The following is a 22,647-nucleotide window of genomic DNA, read 5'->3' as shown; positions in this document are numbered from 1 at the left end:
ATGACGGCCCCGCCCCCTGCCTCGCCTCTTCAGAAGCCGGGCCGCTTTTTCCCGGCTCCTCTCCCGAAGCCCCGCCTTCCACTTTCTTCTTTTTTGGGGGAAAAGGTTCCGCCCGTCTCGGTCGGGCCGTTTCACCCTCGGCGATCCCTCTTCTCCCTCCGCGCTCCTCACACCCTCTGGGGCTTCCCTCGGAAACTTAAGTGGCGGGGGGAGGGGGAAAGGTTCCGGCTGGCAGCTTCTTCTCGCGCATGTTGCGCGCGCAGGCGGAGGAACGGTCAGTCAGCCGGGAAGCCCCGCCCAGCAGCCCACGGGCGCCCCCCATCCCCGCCGCGCGCTCCGAGGTGTCATAAATAGCCGTGGGAGAGAACGCGGTGGCTGCCGCGCGACAGAAGGCGCTCTTCCGCCTAGAAAAGTAGTTCCGCGCTGAGGGGGGGGGGGGGAAAGAGGGGCGTTTTTATATTCCGAAATCACCCCCGCCCCAAAAAAGACCCTTAGGAAGCCCCAGTCTTCTTTCTGCGCATTTCCACGCGGGCCAGTCACGGTCTTTCCTGAGTGCTTCGGGTTGCCACCCTCCAGGTGAGGGCTGGAGATGCCCTGGCATTAAAACAGGCCTCTCAACTGTATGCTTATCCTTCATTGGCACTTTGCCCTACCGAGTCTCCCCCCCCTAATTCTGTGCCCCTCACTTAACTCTCCCGTGTTCCCGAGCTCAGAGTTGGCAACCAGCCTTCTGCCTCCCCATTTCCAGGGATTTCCCAGCCTAGAGTTGGCATCCTGTCTCAAATGGTGTCCCGCTACACATATACAAGAAAGCAAGTGTATTTCTAAAGGCAGCATCTTTTGACATTTAAAAGAAATCTCAAAAATAAAAACACTGCCATTTTAGTAGGTAAATTAATTACACATTCAGGCCATGCTCAGGTATTTTAATAGTGGCCTGAATTGTGCATTATTCTAGCAAAGAGAGCTGGTGCCGTAGTCACAGCACCAACCTAGGATTTGAGAGAATCAGGTTGAAATCCCCATGGGTCAGTCTCACACTCATCTTCGTCCACCTCACAGGGTTGTTGTGAGGATAAAAAGGAGAGCAATGTGACCTGCTTTGAGTCCCCATTGGAGAGACCGATGGCATATAAATGAGAGTAAGGTTTTTGGGAGAAGGTTTATTTAATTTTGTGCTACTTCCTTTTGTGGAAACAGGCACAGCTATGCAGTAGAAACATACACAAAAGTAAGCATTTTTTATTTAACTTATATCCCCGATAGGATACAACTTTTTAATGGTCAATGCATCATCCCTTTCTAACCTTACAAGGGACACCAAGGCAGCTAACAATTTAAAACATACACAATAAAACCACATTTTTAAACCATTACAAAAGCATCTGTGATATCTAATCTAATATTTTAATAACAGCACTTGATCTTACTATCCCTCCCACCAGATAGTAGGCAGTGAGGTTTTTTGATTGTTTTAATATAACTTCAATTGTTAAATGTTTAAATAATTTTAAATAACTTTTGTATTGGACATATTGTGAGCCGCCCTGAGCCTGCAGGGAAGGGCAGAATACACATTTATAAATAAATACATAAATAAAACACTCCTTTAAGGAAGAGGGTCCAGGCATTTGACAAAATGTCTACTCAGACTACCACAGCAGTTGAACTTGACGAAGGTAAACTCCATGCTAGGAATAATTGGAAAAGGAATTAAAAATAAAACAGCCAATATAGACAAACTTATATTCATACAAACACATGCAGTCATATGAAAAAAAGATCTGTGTGTGCCTATGTACATACATACAACTCTATATGCAATATATACTCATTTTTATACATACATATATATACACATCCCAGAGAGAAGGCATGGTTTTGCAAGTAACAACTGAGGGAGAAAAGAGTCAAAACATACTTGAATCAATTAAGCTGCATTTATTTAGCAAAATAGAGATCATTGCAATGCTGAAATCAAAGATTCAGTTAGCCAAAATACATATTTAATCCCAATTAAATGTTCAAAGACTTGCAGCCACCTTCACCATTCTTACTTGGAAATAGACCCCAGTGAAATCAACAAAGGTCTACTTTCAAGTAGATAAGGTTAGGACCATAGCTGTTTTAAATGGCATTCCTATTATAGTGTTGAGTGCTCCTGATGGATAAGAGGCAGCAGTCCTTACGAGACCTCTGAAAGGTAGGCCAATATGGTTATTCTCCCATGGGAGACATTGGCTGAGGCGACAATTTTGCACAGGGGACTTTATGGCTCATATGTGGTCAGGGCCCAGTGTACTTGGGGGACTGCCTCCCTGCCTACGCCCCTCAAAGAGCTTTACACTCCGCCATCACCAACCAGCTAATGATCCCTGGTCCTAAAACAGCCCACCAGGCATGAACCAGAGCATTCGCTGTACTGACCCCCACCTGGTGGAATGAGCTCCCGGGGAGATCAAGGCCAGATCAAGGCATGACAAAGCTAAAACAGTTCTGCAGGGCCAGCAAAAGGGCCAGCAAAATGCCTTCCATCAGGCATTTGATTGAGACCAGGTGACCAGAAACATCTACAGGGCCCCTGCTCTCTCCTTCCCAGAAATCCACCCATGCATTCTGCTCTGAACCTGTTTGCATCATTATACTCTGTTACCTCTGTTATAGTGTAACTAGAAAATAAGCCTGCTGTAGTGCCAATACAGCGGGCGCTAGCGAGGCTGGGGAGTTGGGGTCGCGGGTGTGTGGAGCACTGGGCTCCCCGGTCTGCAGCCTACCTGGAGATGCGCGGCGGGCGGCACCAGCTCCCACGCGGGCGAGTGAGGTTCAGCCTGTGTGCGGCCGGGGTGGCTGGTGGCAGCGGGCCGGATCGTGGCGGGAGCCAGTGCTGGGAGCCAGCAGCGGAAACGTGGGCCAGCGTGCGAGTGGCGGGAGGCGCGGCCGGTTGGCGACGGTGAAGTCAGCGTGGGTGGCTCCTGCCGCGCGGGCCAGCTGTGAGCCGTGAGGTTGGTGTGGGCGGCCAAAGGGGACGGGGCGGCAGGAGGCGGTGGTGGCTCGGCGGGTGGATCTGCGGGGCCCTCCTGGGCATGTGGGCAAGGGGCGGGGAGTGAGTGGCGGGGGCTGGAATGGGGGCGGCTAGTGCCATGCGGGTGAACTGGGAGGGGGTGGATCGGGAGGCGCGTTGCGCCTCCCGTGACATTAGGGCTGCGGGAGAAGGCTGGGAGCGATGGAGGCTCCCTCCAAATGGCCAGGGTCCCCGGAGTGGAAAAGGAACAGAGAAAAGGAACAGTCTTTGACGCGGCGCCCCTGCTCCTTGCTGAAGATGGCAGAGTGGCAGGGCCGGAGATCTTACCCCACGAGTGGCGAGCGCGATCTGCGAGGTGAGTCCGCGGCTGGGCCAAGCCGCCAATGGGGAGCCGCGCAAAGGCGGCTTGGCCCTGGATGGTCCCTCTGAGTTTTTATCCCGGACAGGGCCCGCCCTAACTCCTCCCCGACAGGGCTTACTGTTTTATTTAGTCGGGACGTTTAAAGATTTTAAAAGCTGAGTTCCATGTACTGCTCTTCTGCGCTTTATGTAAACCGCCCTGAGCCTCAGGGGAGTATACAAATAAATAAATAAAGCTTTGCTTTGCCATCGAGTTGCACTAGCTCTAAAAATGCCATCGGGAACAATAGCACAAAGAGGAAGCACGCGAGCACACACGTCTAAGGCCAAAGAACAGAGGAAAGGCAACATTTGGCCCCGACAACTTCAAATATCTTCCTTCTTATTCAGTAAATGGCTGACCATTATTATGGTTGAGTATGAGCCATTATTTTCTTCTCTTTGCAGCTAACAGGTTCAAAGTTCCAAATAGAATTCAGGAGCAGGCATGCTGGGGATTGATGTACAAAATGACCACGTATTTTGGAACCCACTAGGAAAATACAGCCACCACCTCAGGCCACGGAATTGTGCCCTTAATTATGGACAAGCCACTCAAATTAATAATCAGCTTGACTAATTCACTACAGAATGACTTGCTTTAATATAGCAGCCTAATATAGCAGTTAAGGATGTCTGCTGGCCCAAGTTCTACTCAACTAGTTGTCAATACAGCTACACTGCAAATGAGCCAATCGGGCTTAAGTCCTTGTTTGATCGGAGGCCACTGGTCTATTTCCTTGCCAATATAAACTCTAACCCACTAATGACACTTGGTGTCCTGAACACCACACCCAGTCAGAATTGGTGCTTCTCAAAGTCTTGTTCACTAGTTGGTAACCCAACACTAGAAGGTTCGTATTTCAACAGCTTTAAGCCACATCAAGTTTATATTGGTTGGTAGCCTCTGGGACTGAACAAGCACCTTATTGGCAGCATGCAGTTCCCATGTCTTACTGGAGATCCAGGACACAAAATATTAATTGCACACTCATCCCATACATTCTTGGAAACCAGTAAAGTGGTAGTTCTAATGGCGACCCCCCCCCCCAAATTCACTAAGATTATCCAAGATGAGCTTTATATATGCTGTATAAAATCAGAGTCCAGGAACACCTTTAAGACCAACAAAAATTTATTCAGGGCGTGCACTCAAAAGCTCACGCCCTGAATAAATCTTTGTTGGTCTTAAAAGTGCTCCTGGACTCTGATTTTATTGTCCTACTTCAGACCAACATGGCTACCCATTTGAATCTATCTTTATATGCTATAATCAAGCAAGAGGTGGGATAGCTGCCAGTCCTGTATTCAACCTACAATAAGGCAAAAAAGAGAAAAAATCTCACTATGGCAGAAATGTGGAATTTATTTCTGACAAAACATGGATGGAACAGGGCTGGAGACAGGAAATTTGTGAACTGGAAATCCCATAGTTTAGGTGATGCTCCTGAGGTAGGATGGTCTTGCCCCATCCCAACTACAATTAGGCCAACCAGAGGCTATGGTTCCTCCCACTGAATCTTTCTGACATCCAAAGCAACCATTTGTGGCAAAAGGATCAAGCTACAACAAATAAAAAATAAATTGGAACTAGCAGTCGTAATGCAGGGCTTGTAGGCTGCAGATACCTTTTAAGACATGAGGATATGCTGCACAGGAAAGTCCATGTGACGAACAAACTGGCTTTTAGTCTCAAATCTGAGTCCACAGGCAGCTTGTAAACCAACAGTTTCATTCTGGGTATAAGCTTTCACTTCGAAGGAATGTGCACACACACAAAAGCTTATACCCAGAATGAGATTTTGTTGGTCTTCAAGGTGCCACTGGACTCAAATTTTGTTCTGTTACTTCTGCCTACCCACCTTTATGATTTTGTATATGTATACAAGCTAGACTTTTGGTTCCAATCTTCCAAGTATCGACAAATGTGCCATGCATACCGGCATGAATAGACTTGAACGTTAATGGCCTGGTCCCCACATTTCAAAACAGGGATCTTTAAAAACCAAATCCTCTTGCAAACATTCATGTACCATGGGAAAAGACCTGCAATTTATCAACTACCACCACTTTAAGATGATCTTTTTTGCTTGCAATATATACATAATCAGGCAGTTTGCAAGCATGTAAATGTGCAGAACAAACATAGCAAAGATTGCAGTACTATGAATGGTATCAACCATCATGTTCACAAGTCCAGTCAGGAGATTTGCTAGCAAGAAATAGAGCAGCTGGTTTTTGTTAACAGCACTGATCATGCACACGCTGTGGTCCGTCCCGGGTCTGATATGGGGCAGCCCTGGTCCGTCCCGGGGTTCCAGATCATATTTTTTATTTGTTACAGATGGCTGGGCAAAATTCCAGCTGCAGGGAACAGTTGCTCCATCGGCCAGGAGCTTCGCAAACACCAAAACAAGATCAGCTGCTAAAAATAAGTTAAAGAGTAGCAGGCCATGAGCGACAATCCATGTGCAGAACGAGAGATTTGCCATTCGTCGGGATACAGTTTCGATGTATGTTTGACTTGCATAGAGAAACAAGAAGAGAAGGAGAATTAACCCCAGGAAGGAGCACATCACGCCAAGCCACTCTCGGACGGAGCCCCTTTTCTTTAACAAATACAAGCCCACTTGCACGCTTGCGATGTAGATGGCAAGATAACCAATGACGGAAAAGATGCCTTCTCTGTTGGCATTTAAAAATCCAGCCCTTGAGCCTTGCCCATCACTCCCGTGCAAGATAAACATCTTCAGGGATGTAAAGGTAAGAAAGCATTCATAGACCACAGCAAGAGTTGTGGCTACGATCCACGCTTTGTGCGCAGGAAATAAAGTCAAGAGTAGCGATGCTGCCATTCGCACAATGGCCAGGGTGAAGAAGAAGTTCCAGTGTGTGCCGTATTCCGAGACATGTTCGTGGTACTCTACCGCCTTCACGCTCATCAGTCGGCCAAAGCCAAGGAGGAAGAGGGGCCACACCGCAAAGAACTGCCTCGTGAGGTAAAAGAACTTGCTTTGCACTGCTCCCGGCTTCATCCGGACTTCAGGACAAACCACGGCGTTGGCAAAAACAAAAGATCCAACCCCCAAATCCATAACTCCTGTTCCATAGGTCTCCGTTTTGGCATATCGGCGGGGGTATTGCGGGAAATCCACAGCCAGAATGCTGATGGACGTCAACACGTTGACATACACTCGGAAAACTGTTATGGAAGGAACGTACCCTGGTTCTAACCCTGTGCTCAGGAAATCATTTAGGATTTGTTGAAGGGGCACTTTGACATGAGTTGTTCTTCTACAGTAGATCTTATAAACCAGGCCTGCGCAGAATGCTGTAATGGAGAGTATCACCCAAGGGAGGACAGGAGCCAGAACTGTGCAGCAGAACACAGGAGGGACCACTAAAACAGTGAAGTCCAATAAAAAATGGGCACTCTTTGAACTCAAAGGTCTTCCACGGTGGAGAAAATATAAGATCAACAGCAATCCCCTGGACAGCAGACATAACGGTGCTAGGGTTAAACCGATGGAAATCTCAAGCAAGGTTGTGCCGTTCAGGTTACTTATAAATTCTTCTTTTAAGAGTTTCTGTGACATCCTTGGACCTGTGCAACATGAGCATTTTAAAAAAGAAAAGAAAAGCAGAGAAGATCAGAACGAGCAAACCAAACAGAGATTGGTAACTGAATGTTACAATTCTGCATTCTTGTGCCAGGAAGAGCCCCGTTTTGCTTACAAACCCACCCAAGCCCAAATTTAGCAACCATACGGGGCTACTCTATTGAGCCTAGAAAATGCAGTCCTTCCCTCTTGGATGGCACCTTTGTACTGGGCACCTGGTCTAGAGTCAAGAAGAAAAGCAGACTGCTAATTCTTTCCCTCAGGTGTGACACAAGGGTTGGGTAGCAAATGTTGGAGGCAAATGTGACTGCAAACAAAAAGAACAATGGCCACGGCAGACAGTGGCAGAGGGCAGCCAATAGTAGAACAGCCCGATTTGGGTTCAGGAGCACCACAGAGACCTTTCAAGAATCCAAGCTCCCTTCATCAGATACAAGTGCAAGTGGAGATTCATCAGCATTTGGATCTGATGAAGAGCGCTTTGATTCTCGAAAGCTTGCTCCATGAAATGTTGCTGGCCTCAATGGTGCAACTGGGTTCAAATTCGGATGTTCTAAGTATGTGGTGGTGGTTAGCAGAAAGAGGGTAATGCTGGGATGGATCCCTTAACAAAACGGGGTTAAGGCATGGTTTATGGGCATAGCAGAATCTAAAGGATCATATCTCCCGGTATTTCCCCATGCCCCAGAAAAGATCCCTGTGGAATTTCTGCCATGTATCATGCCTGTCCTGCGATGCTGCCCAGATGCTTGCTTTTGACACCTCAAGGTTGCATCCTGTTGTTTGGTTTGTAACCGCTGGCTTTCTCACAGCAATTCCCTACCTCCCCTTTTCTTCCCAGCTCTCCCGCCCACACTCTTTGTTTCCCCTTTGTAGTTTAGGTTATCTGGAGTGTTTTGTCTTCCTTTGAAATGTGTTTTGTCACTTCCCCAAGGGAGGGGGGGAAGATGCGTTCCTCTGTTTTATATACACGGCCCAGGGGACAAGAGCCTCAGTTCTGTCTGTGCATTTGTACCGGATGTCTTCATTCCTTAATAAGGAAACTTTCTTATATAGAAGTTTGGCTTATTGGGAAACTGACCACTCTTACAATCTGCAGCCTTAAGCTGATCCTACACTCAGGGTAATCCACCCAGCACTGATCAGAGCCCATGCTGTTTCAATTCTGGCCCCTTCTTCAAGGCTCTCTCAGGTGGTGAAGGCGGCGGGGGGGGGGGGGCACTGTCTGCAAAAATGCTTAAGAAGTAACATGAGCTTTCAGCAGAGTATACATTGCTGAAGGTTGGGGGAAGCAGATATTGACAGTTTTATTGCAGCTGGTAGGTTTTAAATTTTAGGTTTGTAAGCTGGTGTAAGCCAAACTCTGCCATGAAGCTTGCTGGGTGACCTTGGGTCAGCTTCTCCCGCTTCCACTCTCCGCTCTTAAGGGGTGTGTGTGTGTGTGTGGGGGGGGGATGGTTACAAACGAAATGCAAGCGTACCTTGATCAGGAGCACCTACTGCTCCTTTCTCTGGTGTTCCATTTTGTTGTTCTGCCTGTTTCTCGCTCACAGTTGTCCATGGACGTGGATACAGAATTGTTCCAACCTCTTGGTAAAGCAGCTGCAGAGGCTTATAGGCACCATGATGGTTCTGGCCAGCCGGTGCAGGCCTAGAGATACTTTCTGGGTGGCTGGTGGAGTTTTGTCAGAAGAACCCAGAAATTCACGTTTCCTAAAATGGAAATCCTGTTTAGCCTGGATGTTACATTTGGGGGGGGGGAGGGGGAGAGGTGGATCAAAACAGGTAGAGAGAAGCTGCTCTCTACAGTCCCAGGCCACTATTTTTCACATAACCTCCAATCCGACACTTAACTGGAAACTGCCAGGGATTAAACCCTGGACCTTCTGCATTTCCACATTTTTAGCCCCTATAAGAGTCTCACAGTGGTCTGCAAACTCATTGCCTGAGTATGTCCTCTTACTCGCTCTCTGACCTACAGGGCCTGAGTAGTATCCCAGTTAAGAATAAATGGAATAAAGGAAAAATTCAATCCAGAAAAGACAAGCTACACTATATCAGAGAGGATCTTTTATTTTATTTTATTCCAGAAATAGAAGACTATTGTCTCTAATGGCTCATGATGTCTTATGTACTGGATGGACCCAATTGCATGTGCTACATATATCATGAAATTGTTCTTAGACCTCAGCTAGGGAAAAACTCCACTTAATTTCTCCTTGTCATTATACAGAACTAGAAAGTAACTGATTTGGAAATAAATCTCCAGGTCCTGGAAATACACAGGGTTGCCCGAGAAAAATCGTCCTGTTCCTTTGTAAATTACAACATCCTATTAGAATCACAGAAACACAAAATTGGAGGGGACCTCGAGGACCATCTAGTCCAACCCCCTGCACAATGCAGGAGCTACCCACAGTGACCCCAATTTCATGCCCAAGTGATTCCCCCATCAAAAATCTGTAGAGTCCAGCCTGGCCTGGGGGAAATTCACCTACCATTCCATACTGGCGATCAACAAATTCCCTGGGTATGCAAGGAAGGGCCACAAGAGACCAACACTGGCACATCCCTTCCTGCCCCCCCCTCACAATCTGCCTCTGCCTCATGTAAAAGAAAAGGCCTGTGCGCAAAATTAGAAATGTCAGAAACCGCTTTCTTGCAGGAGTTTAAAGAATAAATTAACTTTATATTATGTGAAAATACCAAACGACTACTGACATATTAACAAGTCAGCAGGACAAAATCTTTTCCACAGCCAGCATTTTAGTTCTAAGAAAGATCTATAAGATCACAGCATCTGAGCATCACAGATACCCTTCCAAACAGAAAATCAATGACCACATGCATTTAAACACCCCCCTCCTGAAAGCTGATGCATTGCAGATGTGAGATCCTGCATGTGCAGGGAACCTTGGAGGTCCCTTCAACTCTATGATTCTATGACGGTGCAAAATCCATGAGATTGCGTCTTAAATCCAATTCTCCCCAGGAGGTGTATTTTTATAAGCTGTCATTTCATGCACAAGCACTGCAGGGCCAATCCTACGGAGCCCGTATCTTTTATCTGGAAGCATTTGCTGTGGCACCATCTGCAGCAGCAATGCAATTGTCAAAATCTTGCCTAAAAGTATATAAGTATGATAAATAAATAAATAAATAAATAAATAAATAAATAAAACGGCATGCTCTTTCAGAAAAGGACCACGACACATCCTACTCGCTAAACCACAGGGATGCATATCCTGCTAGAGGGACAGTCAAACTGCGGCCCTCCAGATGTCCATGGACTACAATTCCCATGAGCCCCTGCCAGCTTTCGCTGGCAGGGGCTCATGGGAATTGTAGTCCATGGACATCTGGAGGGCCGCAGTTTGACTGTCCCTGGGTGCTACTTAAAAAAGAAAAGCAGACGCTATTTGTTTAAGGCGAAAGAGTCTTACCAAGAAGTCTAACAGAAGGCGTTTTGCTTTTCCTTGGAAAAATTTAGGAGCCGGGGGGGGGGGGGGCGTTAGGCACGGGGTTCTCAGCAATTGCTCCGCCGCCCGGACTTGCCTCTTCCTGCAGCCCGCAGCAAAGGAGGAAACCCGCGCCCTGCTTCCTGCCGACTCTTGCATCCACAAACAGCCTGCGAAACCGCATCGCCTGATTCAGCAGCCAGCTGGGGAAAAAAAAAAAAAAGACATCGCCGGAGTGGGGAGGGGGCTGGTTTTATGCAGGCGTCCTCCAAAAAAAGCGGCCCCACTAAATCCGTTCCGCGGAATACGGAGCAGACCCGCCAACCTCCAGAGGCGCCCTGGATTTCTCGAGGAGAAATTGCGCCGCAGCCCTGCAGAGTCAGTCTCCCAAACTCTGCCCCCCCCCCACCATCTCCAGGAATTTGAATGAACTTCGGGATGGGAGGCGGGGAGTGGACACCCAGCCGAGTGACCTCATTGCTATCCTGCCCTTATTTAAAAATAAAAATAAATCAGAGTCCAGGGGCACCTTTAAAAGCAACCAAGATTTATTCAAGGCGTGAGCTTTCCCCACTCCCTGTTGTGCTGCCTTTCTACATGCAGGGAGCGGGGAGGTGGTTGCTGTTTCTAAATACACGTCGCTCAAGATGCGGTAGAAAAGGGCACCCTAAAGCCAGCCCAAACCCGGGGCGGGGAGGAAAGACGCCACTGCACTCGATTTGCGTCCTGCACAGGGATCCAAGCGGGCAGGGGCACCCTGCAGGCCGGCAAAGCGTTGCACTCGGCGTGAGCTTTCGTGGGCACGCACCCTTGCCTTGCACAGCCTGCCGGGCAATCCGGAGCGGGCGGCTGCCGATGGCGTAAGCGCGCCCAGCTCCGCTCCGGATTCAAACCCGGCAGCCTCCGCCTCCCGCCCCGCCCTCGCCCTCGCCCGGCTGCCTGCGGAGGAGGAGGACGGCGCGCGTCTCCTTGGAGCTCGCCGGCTTCGGGGTCTTCCCTTTCCTTGGCCCTCCACGGGACGGGTGAGTCCAGCTGGCCGGCCCCTCTTTTGCAAAAGTGGCCAAAGCGTGGCTCTGCAGAGGTCCATGGACTACCATAACCATGAGCCCCCGCGACTGCGGGGGCTCATGGTTATGGTGGTCCATGGGCCTCTGCAGAGCCACCGTTTGGCCACCACGTGTCCCGACCCAGGTATTCCTTGGAGGGTCGCCCATCCGAAGGCCGACCCTGCTGAGATTCCCAGATTTGGCTTGCCCGAGCTACCCAGGTCAGATGTGATATGCTACTATAGAAGGGTATGAAGCAAAAGGCGCCTCTGTGCATGTGCAAAGTGAGGCATAGGCAGCGGCCCTTTGCTGAGCTTCCCAGATCGGACAGGACTGGCTCGCCTGAGCTATCCAGGCCAGGTGTAATACTATCTAAAGGGGTTAAGCAAAGGGTGCCTCTGAGCATGGGCAAAGCGAAGCAAACGGAGCGCCCCTTGTGGGACGGGACCACTCTTACTTGGATCAGTGAAAGCAAGAGATCTCACCGCATAGTCGGGCCCCTTTTGTTTTCATTCAGGCAGAATAATTTACGTGTAATTGGTGTCACGGTTAAGAGTGGCAGCTTCTAATCTGGAAAGCTGGGCTTGATTCCTCAATCCTCCTCCACAGGCTGCCAGCTGGGTGACCTTGGGCTAGTCAGAGACCTGTCAGAGCTGTCCTCCCAGAGCAGTTCTCTCGGAGCTCTCTCAGCGCCACCTCCCTCACAGGGTTTCTGTTGTGGGGAGAGGAAGAGAAGGCCACTTTGAGACGCCTTCAGGAAGAAAAAAGCAGAGGATATAATAAACAACTCCTCTTCATCTTCTATCCTGCTTCCCGTGCCAGCAGGTGTTCACCTTGGCATGCCCTGAAAGCATTTTGAACTTTTCTGGTCGTGGTTGGTGGGTCTTATGAGCATTAGATAGATGGGCTGCTACCAGTTTCCCCATTTTATATCCTGAATTTCTCAGTTGATTTGGGTGTTAAAGAAACAGAAACCCCCATTCCTTAATTCTGTAGAGCAACAAGGTTTCAAAATGGCATGTTTTGTGATTGCAAATGTACATTGTTATTAACTCGGCTTTCTTGCATCATCTGCCCTTTGGTCCGGCCCCTTCTAAAAATGTTCAAAGGCTCCTGCCGGAGGGTGTGTGCTTGCCAGGGATCTACAGGTCCCACGGGCTGTTAATTTAAAGGACTCTGCACATGCCTAAAGGTGCATTCTTATTAGCTCTTGTAGACCAGAGTAAACGGTCTGGAAATCTGCCATAGGTATTCCAGTTTGGGAAAAGGATCCCCTCTCCCTTTTATGACTAGCCGGAGTTCTACAAAGCGTGAGTTGTGTGTTTCTCCCTGTGTCAATATTTGGCAGTTTGGCATAGATTCCCATCTGCCAAATTTTCTTTCAGCGGCATGAATTCATTTTCCATTTCGTAGTTCCTTCCCATTGGCGTTGACAAAGTTTGTTCAGGATCTGGCAGTGGCTGGTGACTTTTCAAAAGTTAAGATGTTGCTCTTTTTATGTGTTGGCTTGCTTGTTTTGGGCAAAACTTAAAGCTAAAATTAACACCGGTGAGGAGGGGGGTGGGTTTGGGGTGGGAGACTCCCACACAGAAGGGCCCAGCCTTAAATTTAGGCAGATGAGCTTTGATCACAAAGGAGCACCATAGCTGGAGGCAAATTTACATTTGTCACAGCTGGCTGTGCCAGTGGTGTGCTAAGAGTCAGATTTCTATGGTGCAGACATATTAATGGGACTTGTTTCCACATACGCAAGTTTAAGACTGGCCTGAATGGGAATCTGTGACTGTGTTGGGGGACAGATGGACAGGAAGGTTTCCAAAACTGGGGCCCACATGTCTGATCTGTTGAAACAGGGGTAGTCAAACTGCGGCCCTCCAGATGTCCATGGACTACAATTCCCATGAGCCTCTGCCAGACTACCCCTGGTTGAAGAGGTAGCCTGATCCATAACTAGAGCATTGGGGACTTGGGCTGAGGGCATTCAAAGCCCTCAAGAGAGAAAGAATAGTGCCCCCATCTACTCCCCATCCACAAGACACAACAGGGGGAACCTCGTCATAGAGTCTTACAGGGGTAGTCAAACTGCGGCCCTCCAGATGTCCATGGACTACAATTCCCAGTTGTGTCTGCCCTCCCCACAATTTCCCAAATTTTGGCTCATCTGCCTGCTCTATCCACTATCGTGTATTTTGAAAATGGAACAAAAATTGTTATCATTTATACAATATTTTCAGTGTTCAGAGCCCTTAAAACAACCCCTTAAGGTAGGCCTTGGTAAAAAGAACAAAACTCTGAGAAGGGAACAGAACCCCCTCACCTACAAAGATAAAGTTGGGGGCTGCCAGAATGAATGATTGTCCAAAACTGATGCTGTGATTACAGAAATGCTGCACAGTAGGATTCTGATCAGGAATGGTTTGAGGATTGCGGTCCCTAGCACCATAGCCAGTTTAAAGATGCATGGGGCCCTACCGGAGTATAACTGTGGCAGGGACAGCCAGATTGGGACAGAAGGACCCCCCATGTGTCCTTCAAGAGGGGAAAGGTGAGAGGCTAGGGCAGGGGTAGTCAAACTGCGGCCCTCCAGATGTCCATGGACTATAATTCATGGGATTGTAGTCCATGAACATCTGGATGGCCACAGTTTGACTACCCGTGGTCTAAAATAACAGGGGAGCCAAGGAGAAGGAAGGAGGCCCATATAGCTTCCAAGAACCGTGGCCTGAACCATAAATGTGGCAGAAGGGTGCTGTTTTGCAGGCCCTGTAGATCTCTGACAGCTCCTTCAGGGCCCAGATTTCAGCTAGTCACCCAGGATTGGGACAGGGCCAAAAATTTCCTACTTCTTCTTCTCCTGGGTGACCTTGGGCCAGTCCCCTCAGAGCTCTCTCAGCCCCACCTCCCTCACAGGGTGTCTGAGGTGGGGAGAGGAAGGGGAGTTGATTGTCAGCTGCTTTGAGACTCCACGTGGGGTATGAAAACCAGCTCCTCTTCTTCCCTTAACTTGGGACTGCTGTATGCCAAGCAGATGCTCTGCCTCATACTCTTCCGGCTCATCCCATCCAAGAGTGACGCTAGGTGATAATCAAAGTGATAATCAGGAAGTCAGCAAAATAGCACGGTTGGGGCCCCTGCAGACTTAGGACTATTTGTGTGTCATTTCCAGTCAATTTGGTCCCGCAATTCCTCATGGGCACCCAGTTTGTACCTTGAAATATCCTACAGAACGGAGCAGGCAGTCTCTTGTCCTGGCTGGCTTGACCTCTATCGGACACTGTACTGCAGAGGTACCCAATGTGGTGCTGCGGACATCATGGTGATCGCCCGTATTTTCTCTGCTACCTGCTGAGCTTTTCAGAAAGTGGGTTGGGCCACTGGGCGCCAGTACAGGTGAGCACTGTGGTCACGTGGGTACCATGTTGGGGAACCTCGTCATAGAGTCTTACAGGGGTAGTCAAACTGCGGCCCTCCAGATGTCCATGGACTACAATTCCCAGGAGCCCCTGCCAGCGTTCGCTGGCAGGGGCTCATGGGAATTGTAGTCCATGGACATCTGGAGGGCCGCAGTTTGACTACCCCTGGTCTAGGGACTCAGGCTGTTGCAGAAGGGGAAATAAGTGTTTCCCCTTCTTTCTTCAGGATTGCTGTCTTTCCGGTTGCTAGATCATGCATCCAGCTAAAATATAAATAGCTTTGCCTTCTGCGGCAGCCGTTTTAGGATGAGACTCACCACCTCAAGTGTCAGGCCGGGGTCTGAAACACCCAGGTTTGAATCCCCTCTTACCTGTGGAAGCTCTGAGGCTAATCTATTGCGGGATTTATTGAATTTATATACCGCCCTCCCATATTTTGATGGCTCAAGGCAGTGAACGTCATAATCAAAGCAATGCAAGTACAAAATTGAATTAATAAGAAATCAGTGATAAAAATTGTTCCCTTTCAATAACAGTTTTCCATATAGAATTTTAAAAGGTTTAAAGTGTAGTTAGCAGCTGTCCAGTCAATTGATGAATTCTAGCACACCCCGGTTATTCTCCGCTGAATGTCTCTCATCGAGGCCCAGGTGATGTTAGTGGTTCCCTTGCCCCAACTAAAGGGAAGAGCTCCGTTTTACAGGCCCTGCAGAACTGTGCCAGTTCCGACAGGGCCCAGATCTTCTCTGGGAGCTCATTCTGCCAGGTAGGGGCTAGGACTGAAAATCGACCTCATAGGAAGGTGGTTAGGGCTAAATGGGACAGAGGACAGCGATGTAAGAATGGTGGGGCATAAATGAAGTAAAATAAATAGTCTGATCCAGAAAAGCAGTTCTTATACGCTTAGATCCAAATACTTATTTTCTTATCTGAAATTATATAAAATACCAATATATAACATCAATTTATTCTTCCCGGGAATGCCTGCAAGTATCGGGGTTTTGATGTTACCCGCCATGAGCCACTGTATGGAAGTGGCAGGCTACGAATGCAATAATCAGTCAAGAATTACCCACAACCCAACTGCTTCTTACAATAAGGAGATAGTTGACACCCCTTAGTTTTGTTCATTTATTTATTTATATATTTCAGTTTATATCCTAAAAAGCAGAGACATCACCCTGCCAACAAAAGTGCGTTTGGTCAAGGCTATGGTCTTCCCAGTTGCAATGTATGGCTGCGAAAGTTGGACCATAAGGAAGGCCGAGCGTCAAAGAATTGAGGCTTTTGAACTCTGGTGCTGGAGAAGACTCTTGTGAGTCCCTTGGACTGCAAGGCGAACAAACCGGTCAGTCCTAGAGGAGATCAGCCCTGACTGCTCCTTAGAAGGCCAGATCCTGAAGATGAAGCTCAAATACTTTGGCCACCTCATGAGAAGGAAGGACTCCTTGGAGAAGAGCCTAATGCTGGGAGCGATCAAGGGCAAAAGAAGAAGGGGACGACAGAGAATGAGGTGGTTGGATGGAGTCACTGAAGCAGTCGGTGCGAGCTTAAATGGACTCTGGGGAACGGTAGAGGACAGGAAGGCCTGGAGGATCATTGTCTATGGGTCGCGATGGGTCGGTTACGACTTCGCACCTAACGACAACAAATTTCAGTTTATATCCTGCCACTCTCACTGCATCAGGTCGGGGCCAGGACTGAAAAGGCCCTGGCCCAGGTTGAGGCCCGGCACCCCTCCTCGGGCCAGGGATCTCCAACAGATTAGCAGCTCCCGCTGCAAAGCCCAACAAGGGGCATAAGGAGATACGTGGGGCCCAGACCACAAAGGGCCTTAAAGGTCAATACCAAACCCTTGAACTTGATCTGAGCTGCGACTGCATTGGTGTGAGAACTGGAATCCTGGCCAGTCTGCGCATGCAGCAAAAGTGTGTTTGTGTGTGTGTGTGTGGGGGGGGGAGAAATCCACTGAAGATACGTAGCCATCCTTTGCAAGATAGGTCGCCACGTTAGCCTGTTTTATCAGCCGGAAAGAGCAAAAGTCCAGCTGCCCCTTCAAGACTCACAGCATTAGTGGCCCGGGAGGAGGCGTGTGAGTCACTGCATTGTGAAAGCTCCTCCCCTGCCACAACTTGTGTTGGTCTGAAAGGCGCTCCTGGATGCTCACTCTTTCCCCTTCGCGAGGACAAGATGCTGAATGGGCGGCTGACTCCACAGCTGCAAAGAAGCCGTGGTTGATTCCAAGAGAGGAGGGCTGACTCACTGGGGACTGAGGCTTCCTAGGGTTGTTCTGTAATTATTCCCAGCAAGGGGGGGGCATCTTATGAAACAGAGCGATTGGGGGGAGGGAATGCAGAACAGTCGATGGCAGGGTCTGCCGGAGTCTGAGCACAGCTTGCAATGCGCTTGCGAGAGCAGGGTGAGAGCAGCATCAAGCAGTGGCATCTAGTCCTTGCCCTTGAGTCTAACCTTCCATGAGTCACACCCTGACCGTTTATGCACTGGAGGTTTTATGCCGGGCTGCAGGCTGGAGTTTTAGCTGTGGCAGGTTGCCCCACCTCTTCCTGCACCCACATGGGGGAGCACTTGGCCTGGTGCACATCGTCCACCCCTGATTTGTGCCCCTGCACAGGAACTGGGGCAGTGAAGTTCCCAGTGCATAAACGGACCCTGTGCAGAAACGCTCCCCCCCCCTCCGTCTCCTACTTCCAGCTGATCCCAGGGAAGCTGTGAGCGAGAGCCTGGAGGTGCTTCGGGATGGAGGAGAGCTGACAAAGGGAAACGTAATCCCAGGGAAGCCTCTGCTAGTCTCCTCTTGGATAAACGGTTGTCCCTGGCGGCCACGGGCATCTTTCACCAGCCGCTGCGCTTCCTGGGCTGGAAGAAAACTTGCCGCTGTATAAAACCCAACTCTTCCTTTTCCTCTTCCTCTTTTAAGATCCTTTGTTCACTGCTGTTGTCCGGGAGCAGGGGTAGTCAAACTGCGGCATTCGCTGACAGGGGCTCATGGGAATTGCAGTCCATGGACATCTGGAGGGCCGCAGTTTGACTACCCCTGGAGGGTTTGATAACAGCCACGGTGTTCTGATCACTTTGTGATCCTTAGTAAATCATGTAGCAGAAACTAGCTAGACCACTTCTGGATCCCCGGAGGCAAGGAGGCGGAAGCACTGTGAAGAATGGCCAGCAGGGAGACGCTGTGAAAAATTTAGATCAGACACTCTTTCTTTTGCATTATTTATCGTAAGTACTTTTCAGTCTGCCTGAGAGAAGAACAGGGTAGGAATCCCCCACACAACTCCATGAACTGCATGTGCACCAGTTACAAGGACACAGGGTTCAGCCTGATTTTTTTTCAACAGGAGCCCACAATGGCCAACCAAGTCGGTACAAAAGGCCACCCCCAACACTGTAAACATGGCCAGAATATGAACAGCAGGGGAGAGCCAGCAGAAAGGGCCACCCTCCAATAGAAACTCCAGTGGGTGGGTGGGAGAGCATGTGAATGTCAAGGATTCTCAAGTCCCAGCTGATTTATGCCAGCCACAGAGGGTTTTCGAGGCAAAGAGATGCTCAGAGGTGATTTGGCATAGCTTGACTGTGCATGGCGACCCTGAACTTCTCTGGGTGTCCCCCATTCAGCTACTGACCAGGGCTGACCCTTCTTGGCTTCGGGCTAGCCTAGACCATGCAGCTCCAGGCCGAGATTGAACTGGAGGGAAAAATCAGATGACCGCAAAACGCAGGAGAACATTCAGAAACACAAACGATCTCTTGTGGGCCTCAAATGAACAAAGCACAGTAAAATCAGAGTCCAGTAGCACCTTTAAGACCAATGAAGATTTATTCAAGGCGTGAATAAATCTTTGTTGGTCTTAAAGGGGCTACTGGACTCTGATTTTATTGTGCTTCTTCAGACCAACATTTGAATCTTGAACAAAGCATCGCTTTAAGCTGGAAATAGAATGTCATTAGAGAAGGGGCCAGAGGACTCTCCATGGGGAAGAAGTCCATATCTTGATGCCTCCTCTGAGCAGGCTGTACCTCTTGTGATCATCTACCAAACCTCTGCTGCTGTGAGCATGCGGAGGAGGGCATCTTTCAGTGGGTGGGTTTGGAGAACAAAATTGTGCGTGGAAACACAAGCACAGGCCTCCAAGTACCGGCAAGTGGCAATCAGCTCTGCATTTCTTTTAGTGGAGCTTCAGGGAGACGTACCTGCCATCATAGAGGTTTACCTGCTGAGGGTTTCTCTGGATGTTTTCAGAATAAGCCACCTGGAAGGTGAGTCAGGGGAGTTCCCTGGCAACTGCATGCACCTGACAAGACACGTTCTGTCTTACTCAGACAGCTCCCCCTACCCAAAGCAACTCTGGAGTAACTTTCCTTGTTCTGTTCAGGGCTTCCAGGTGACTTTGCACGATCTGCTACCTGAACACTGCAGCTGCAACGACTGTGCTCTGTTGGTGGAGTGGGATGCAGTCCCCTGGGCAGTGCCGGAAAACAAGGGGGGAAATGCCAAAGCAGGTATGCTTATGGAAAGTGTGGGAAGAGACCCTGAATGCGAGCTCTGGGCCAAGAACGCTGCGGGGGGGGGAGGGTGTTAGCGCGCCGGCGGGCTGCCCCCCACGGCGTTTATTATTATTATTGGCCCTCAGAAAGGCCAAATGTTGTCTGTATTTTAATTTCTTAATTGGAATAATTTAGTTGAACAAATAGATTGCAATGTAACTATGACTAGTATAATACAATGTAGTTTGGAATGGTGTGTGTGTGTGTGTGTGTGTGTGTATGCTCCAGATATAATCTTCTTAGGATATAAAATGGATCTATTCCAGGAGATAGATTTGGGAACATCACCATTATTTCTCCTTGGAGAGTGAGTGTGGTAGACTATATTTTCATTTCTCCCAACTTACTTCCACACGTTTTTGATTTAAGATTGATATTTGATCTGAAAGTGAACACCTGAAGACCTCAGACCAAATGTATCCTCCGGTCAAACCTCACATTTAATCCATGTGAGATTTCAATGGTCCAGTGACCTTAGGGGCCAGTTCAATCAATGGACAAGTTCACCCAAGACACAGTCTCTAAAACAAGTAGTTCAGCAGTGGAATAGGCTGCCTAAGGAGGTGGTGAGCTCCCCCTCACTGGCAGTCTTCAAGCAAAGGTTGGATACACACTTTTCTTGGATGTTTTAGGGTGCTTAGGGCTAATCCTGCGTTGAACAGGGGGTTGGACTATATGGCCTGTATGGCCCCTTCCAACTCTATGATTCTGTGATTCTAAGTCATATCCCAGGATGAGTCACCAAATGGTACTAGCAGATCTAGCATAAAATCCACACTCTAGGTGCTAATTTAGAGTCTTTACCTAATTATGGCAAGTCGCAAATACTCTATATTAATAGACAAAGAATCTGGGATATTGAGAGACAGACTGAAGCAGGAATTAATCAGACTTGTTCCCCTCATTTTTTGGCCTGGCTTCTCCTTCAGGTAGTGGAGCCACATATATGCAAACTCTTATTAATCCGCTCCACCGTCAGGCCTTTATGCTCGCTAGATTAAACATTTTCCCTCGGGGAGATATAATAATACACTATTGGAGAATAGATTACGTAAATTTTGCCCATCGGAACCTGGCTCAGTATTACATATTTTACTCCATTGTCTGTCGCATTCTATGCTCAGACATCAATTTATTGAGCCTATTGCTGTAAATTCCCTTGGGCCCTCTGGATGGGATAATTCAACATCTGTTAGCTGATAAGTTCCTCGAAATAACAGAACCAGTAACCAAAATTCCAGCCACTGTGATACAAGCGAGAAATTGGATATGTAAAAAATAATTCTAGGCAATTGGAATTTATTTTTGGTGTAATCCATTACTTATCGAGCATATGATGGAGGAATGCTTAACTGGTTGTTATTTATTTCTGCTTTTCTCTCAGTTTTTGTAATTATTATTACTCATGTGCCATTTAGATCCTCTTGTGGCGCAGAGTGGTAAGGCAGCAGACATGCAGTCTGAAAGCTCTGCCCATGAGGCTGGGAGTTTGATCCCAGCAGCTGGCTCAAGGTGGACTCAGCCTTCCATCCTTCCGAGGTCGGTAAAATGAGTACCCAGCTTGCTGGGGGGGTAAACGGTAATGACTGGGGAAGTTACTGGCAAACCACCCCGTATTGAGTCTGCCATGAAAACGCTAGAGGGCATCACCCCAAGGGTCAGACATGACCCGGTGCTTGCACAGGGGAAATCTTTACCTTTATGTGCCGTTTTATATGCCATTAAATGTTTTTGGATTTGATTTTGTGTGTGTGTGTGTATATATACTTTCTCTGGTCTGTGAATAGAGACAGCCAAATGCTCTACTTCAAAGAAGATGATGCCCCAAAATGCTTCCATGCTTGAGAGGACAGGCCGGGCGCAGAAGGGCAAAGTCAGCAATTGATTATCTATTTGCCCATTATTTTCTTAACATATTTATTGTACACTAAATGTTTCCCATGCAATTCAAGCTCAAGTGAATACAAACAAATCCAAATTGCTGTTTTTCCTATTTATTTCTGGAAACTGCTAACCGCTTTCATTATGCTGTATGTTAATTGACTCTCACACTCTACCTATAAATTCAAATGGGTCGCCGTGTTGGTCTGAAGTACCATAATAAAATCAGAGTCCAGTAGCACCTTTAAGACCAACCGAGATTTATTCAAGGCGTGAGCTTCTGAGTGCAAGCACTCTGTCTTCAGGGCGCTCCTGAACTCTGATTTTACTCTGCCTATAAGTTTGAACTGATGACTTCCATTCCAGGACATTGTATCTGAGGAAGTGTGCCTGTTCCATGTAAATGTTCTGAAATGTTTTCTGTAAACCACCCAGAGCTGTAGGGAAGGGCGGTATAAAAATCTAAACAAACAAACAAATAAATAAATAAATTTGTTCTGCTGCTAAATTACCTACCAAATGTTCTAGTCCAGGGGTAGTCAAATTGCGGCCCTCCAGATGTCCATGGACTACAATTCCCAGAAGCCCCAGCCAACGAATGCTGGCAGGGGCTCCTGGGAATTGTAGTCCATGGACATCTGGAGGGCCGCTGTTTGACTACCCCTGTTCTAGTCTTACAAACTTTTCATGGTTTATTTTCCAGTGGGTCTTGTCTTGTTCTTCACTGTTCCTTGCGTAGAAAAGCTTGCAAGCCACGGGTCTGTTATATAACACAATTTTAGTGCTGCACTTTTGGAGGACTGTGAAATGTTCTGACCTTGCATTTAGTCCCTTGTGCAGCGTCTCTGGTCTCTGTTTCCCAGGTGAACGGCACAAAACCCCATCTGACTGATGGAAACGGCATCGACCCCCATCTTGGGGAGGAAGTGGAATCTTTCCTGTGTGACGCAGGCCCTCTGCACAGCTTCGACGACCTTACCAAAGTGAACCCTGTGACCACCGCAACAGGTATGGCCTGGAAGAATGTGACCTTGAAGGTCCAGAGCTGGTCACGCTTACCTTTCCCTGGAGATGCCTGCCTTTAGGGCTTCTTTTTATTGTATTCATGATTCCAGGACTGGGCCTTGGCACAATTAATCAAAACTTGTTGGCTGACTATCTAAAAAAGAGTAAGATTGCTGTCCTTTGACACCGTTTACTCCCCACTCTTTCAATGGGGGTCCATGTTCTAACTCA

At 48.2% G+C, this 22,647-nt stretch overlaps 3 protein-coding genes across 15 annotated transcripts in view; 1 reads left to right on the top strand and 2 right to left on the bottom strand.

Annotated features, from left to right (window-relative positions):
• GGNBP2 (gametogenetin binding protein 2) overlaps positions 1 to 311 on the bottom strand; it is a 33,849-nt gene extending 33,538 nt beyond the window's left edge. The window contains exon 1 of the mRNA XM_077311087.1: positions 26 to 311. The gene's annotated coding sequence lies outside the window, so the exon portion shown is untranslated. The remainder of the gene's footprint in view (positions 1 to 25) is intronic.
• Positions 312 to 1,161: 850 nt separating this feature from the next.
• Positions 1,162 to 11,460, bottom strand: PIGW (phosphatidylinositol glycan anchor biosynthesis class W). Of its 6 annotated transcripts, none has more exons than XM_077312589.1 (4): positions 10,825 to 11,460; positions 10,485 to 10,702; positions 8,523 to 8,754; positions 1,162 to 7,025 (listed from the first exon to the last, which is right to left on the bottom strand). In XM_077312589.1, exon 4 carries the CDS (start codon positions 7,015 to 7,017, stop codon positions 5,482 to 5,484), a length of 1,536 nt encoding a protein of 511 aa, XP_077168704.1. In that variant the 5' UTR covers positions 7,018 to 7,025; positions 8,523 to 8,754; positions 10,485 to 10,702; positions 10,825 to 11,460; the 3' UTR covers positions 1,162 to 5,481. The 6 variants fall into 6 exon arrangements, with proteins under 6 accessions (XP_077168704.1, XP_077168706.1, XP_077168707.1 ...); XM_077312591.1 differs by having other exon boundaries at positions 11,029 to 11,460; XM_077312592.1 differs by having other exon boundaries at positions 10,597 to 10,702; positions 11,029 to 11,460.
• The window catches only part of MYO19 (myosin XIX), a 54,556-nt gene continuing 43,301 nt past the window's right edge, over positions 11,393 to 22,647 (top strand). For 4 of the 8 annotated variants that reach the window (XR_013226886.1, XM_077312579.1, XM_077312585.1 and 1 more), the window contains exons 1-3: positions 11,393 to 11,521; positions 19,359 to 19,485; positions 22,275 to 22,419. Coding sequence is in view for 7 of the 8 variants with exons in the window: in XM_077312579.1 (XP_077168694.1) it covers positions 19,435 to 19,485; positions 22,275 to 22,419 (196 nt within the window). In the remaining variant the exon portion in view is untranslated. The other 4 variants (XM_077312584.1, XM_077312581.1, XM_077312582.1 and 1 more) reach the window with 4 other exon arrangements.

The sequence above is a fragment of the Paroedura picta genome, chromosome 15, assembly GCF_049243985.1.
Source record: "Paroedura picta isolate Pp20150507F chromosome 15, Ppicta_v3.0, whole genome shotgun sequence".
In the NCBI taxonomy this organism is placed as follows: domain Eukaryota; kingdom Metazoa; phylum Chordata; class Lepidosauria; order Squamata; family Gekkonidae; genus Paroedura; species Paroedura picta.
The sequence above is the reverse complement of the archived record's forward strand: the minus strand, read 5'-3'. Positions and strand labels throughout refer to the sequence as shown.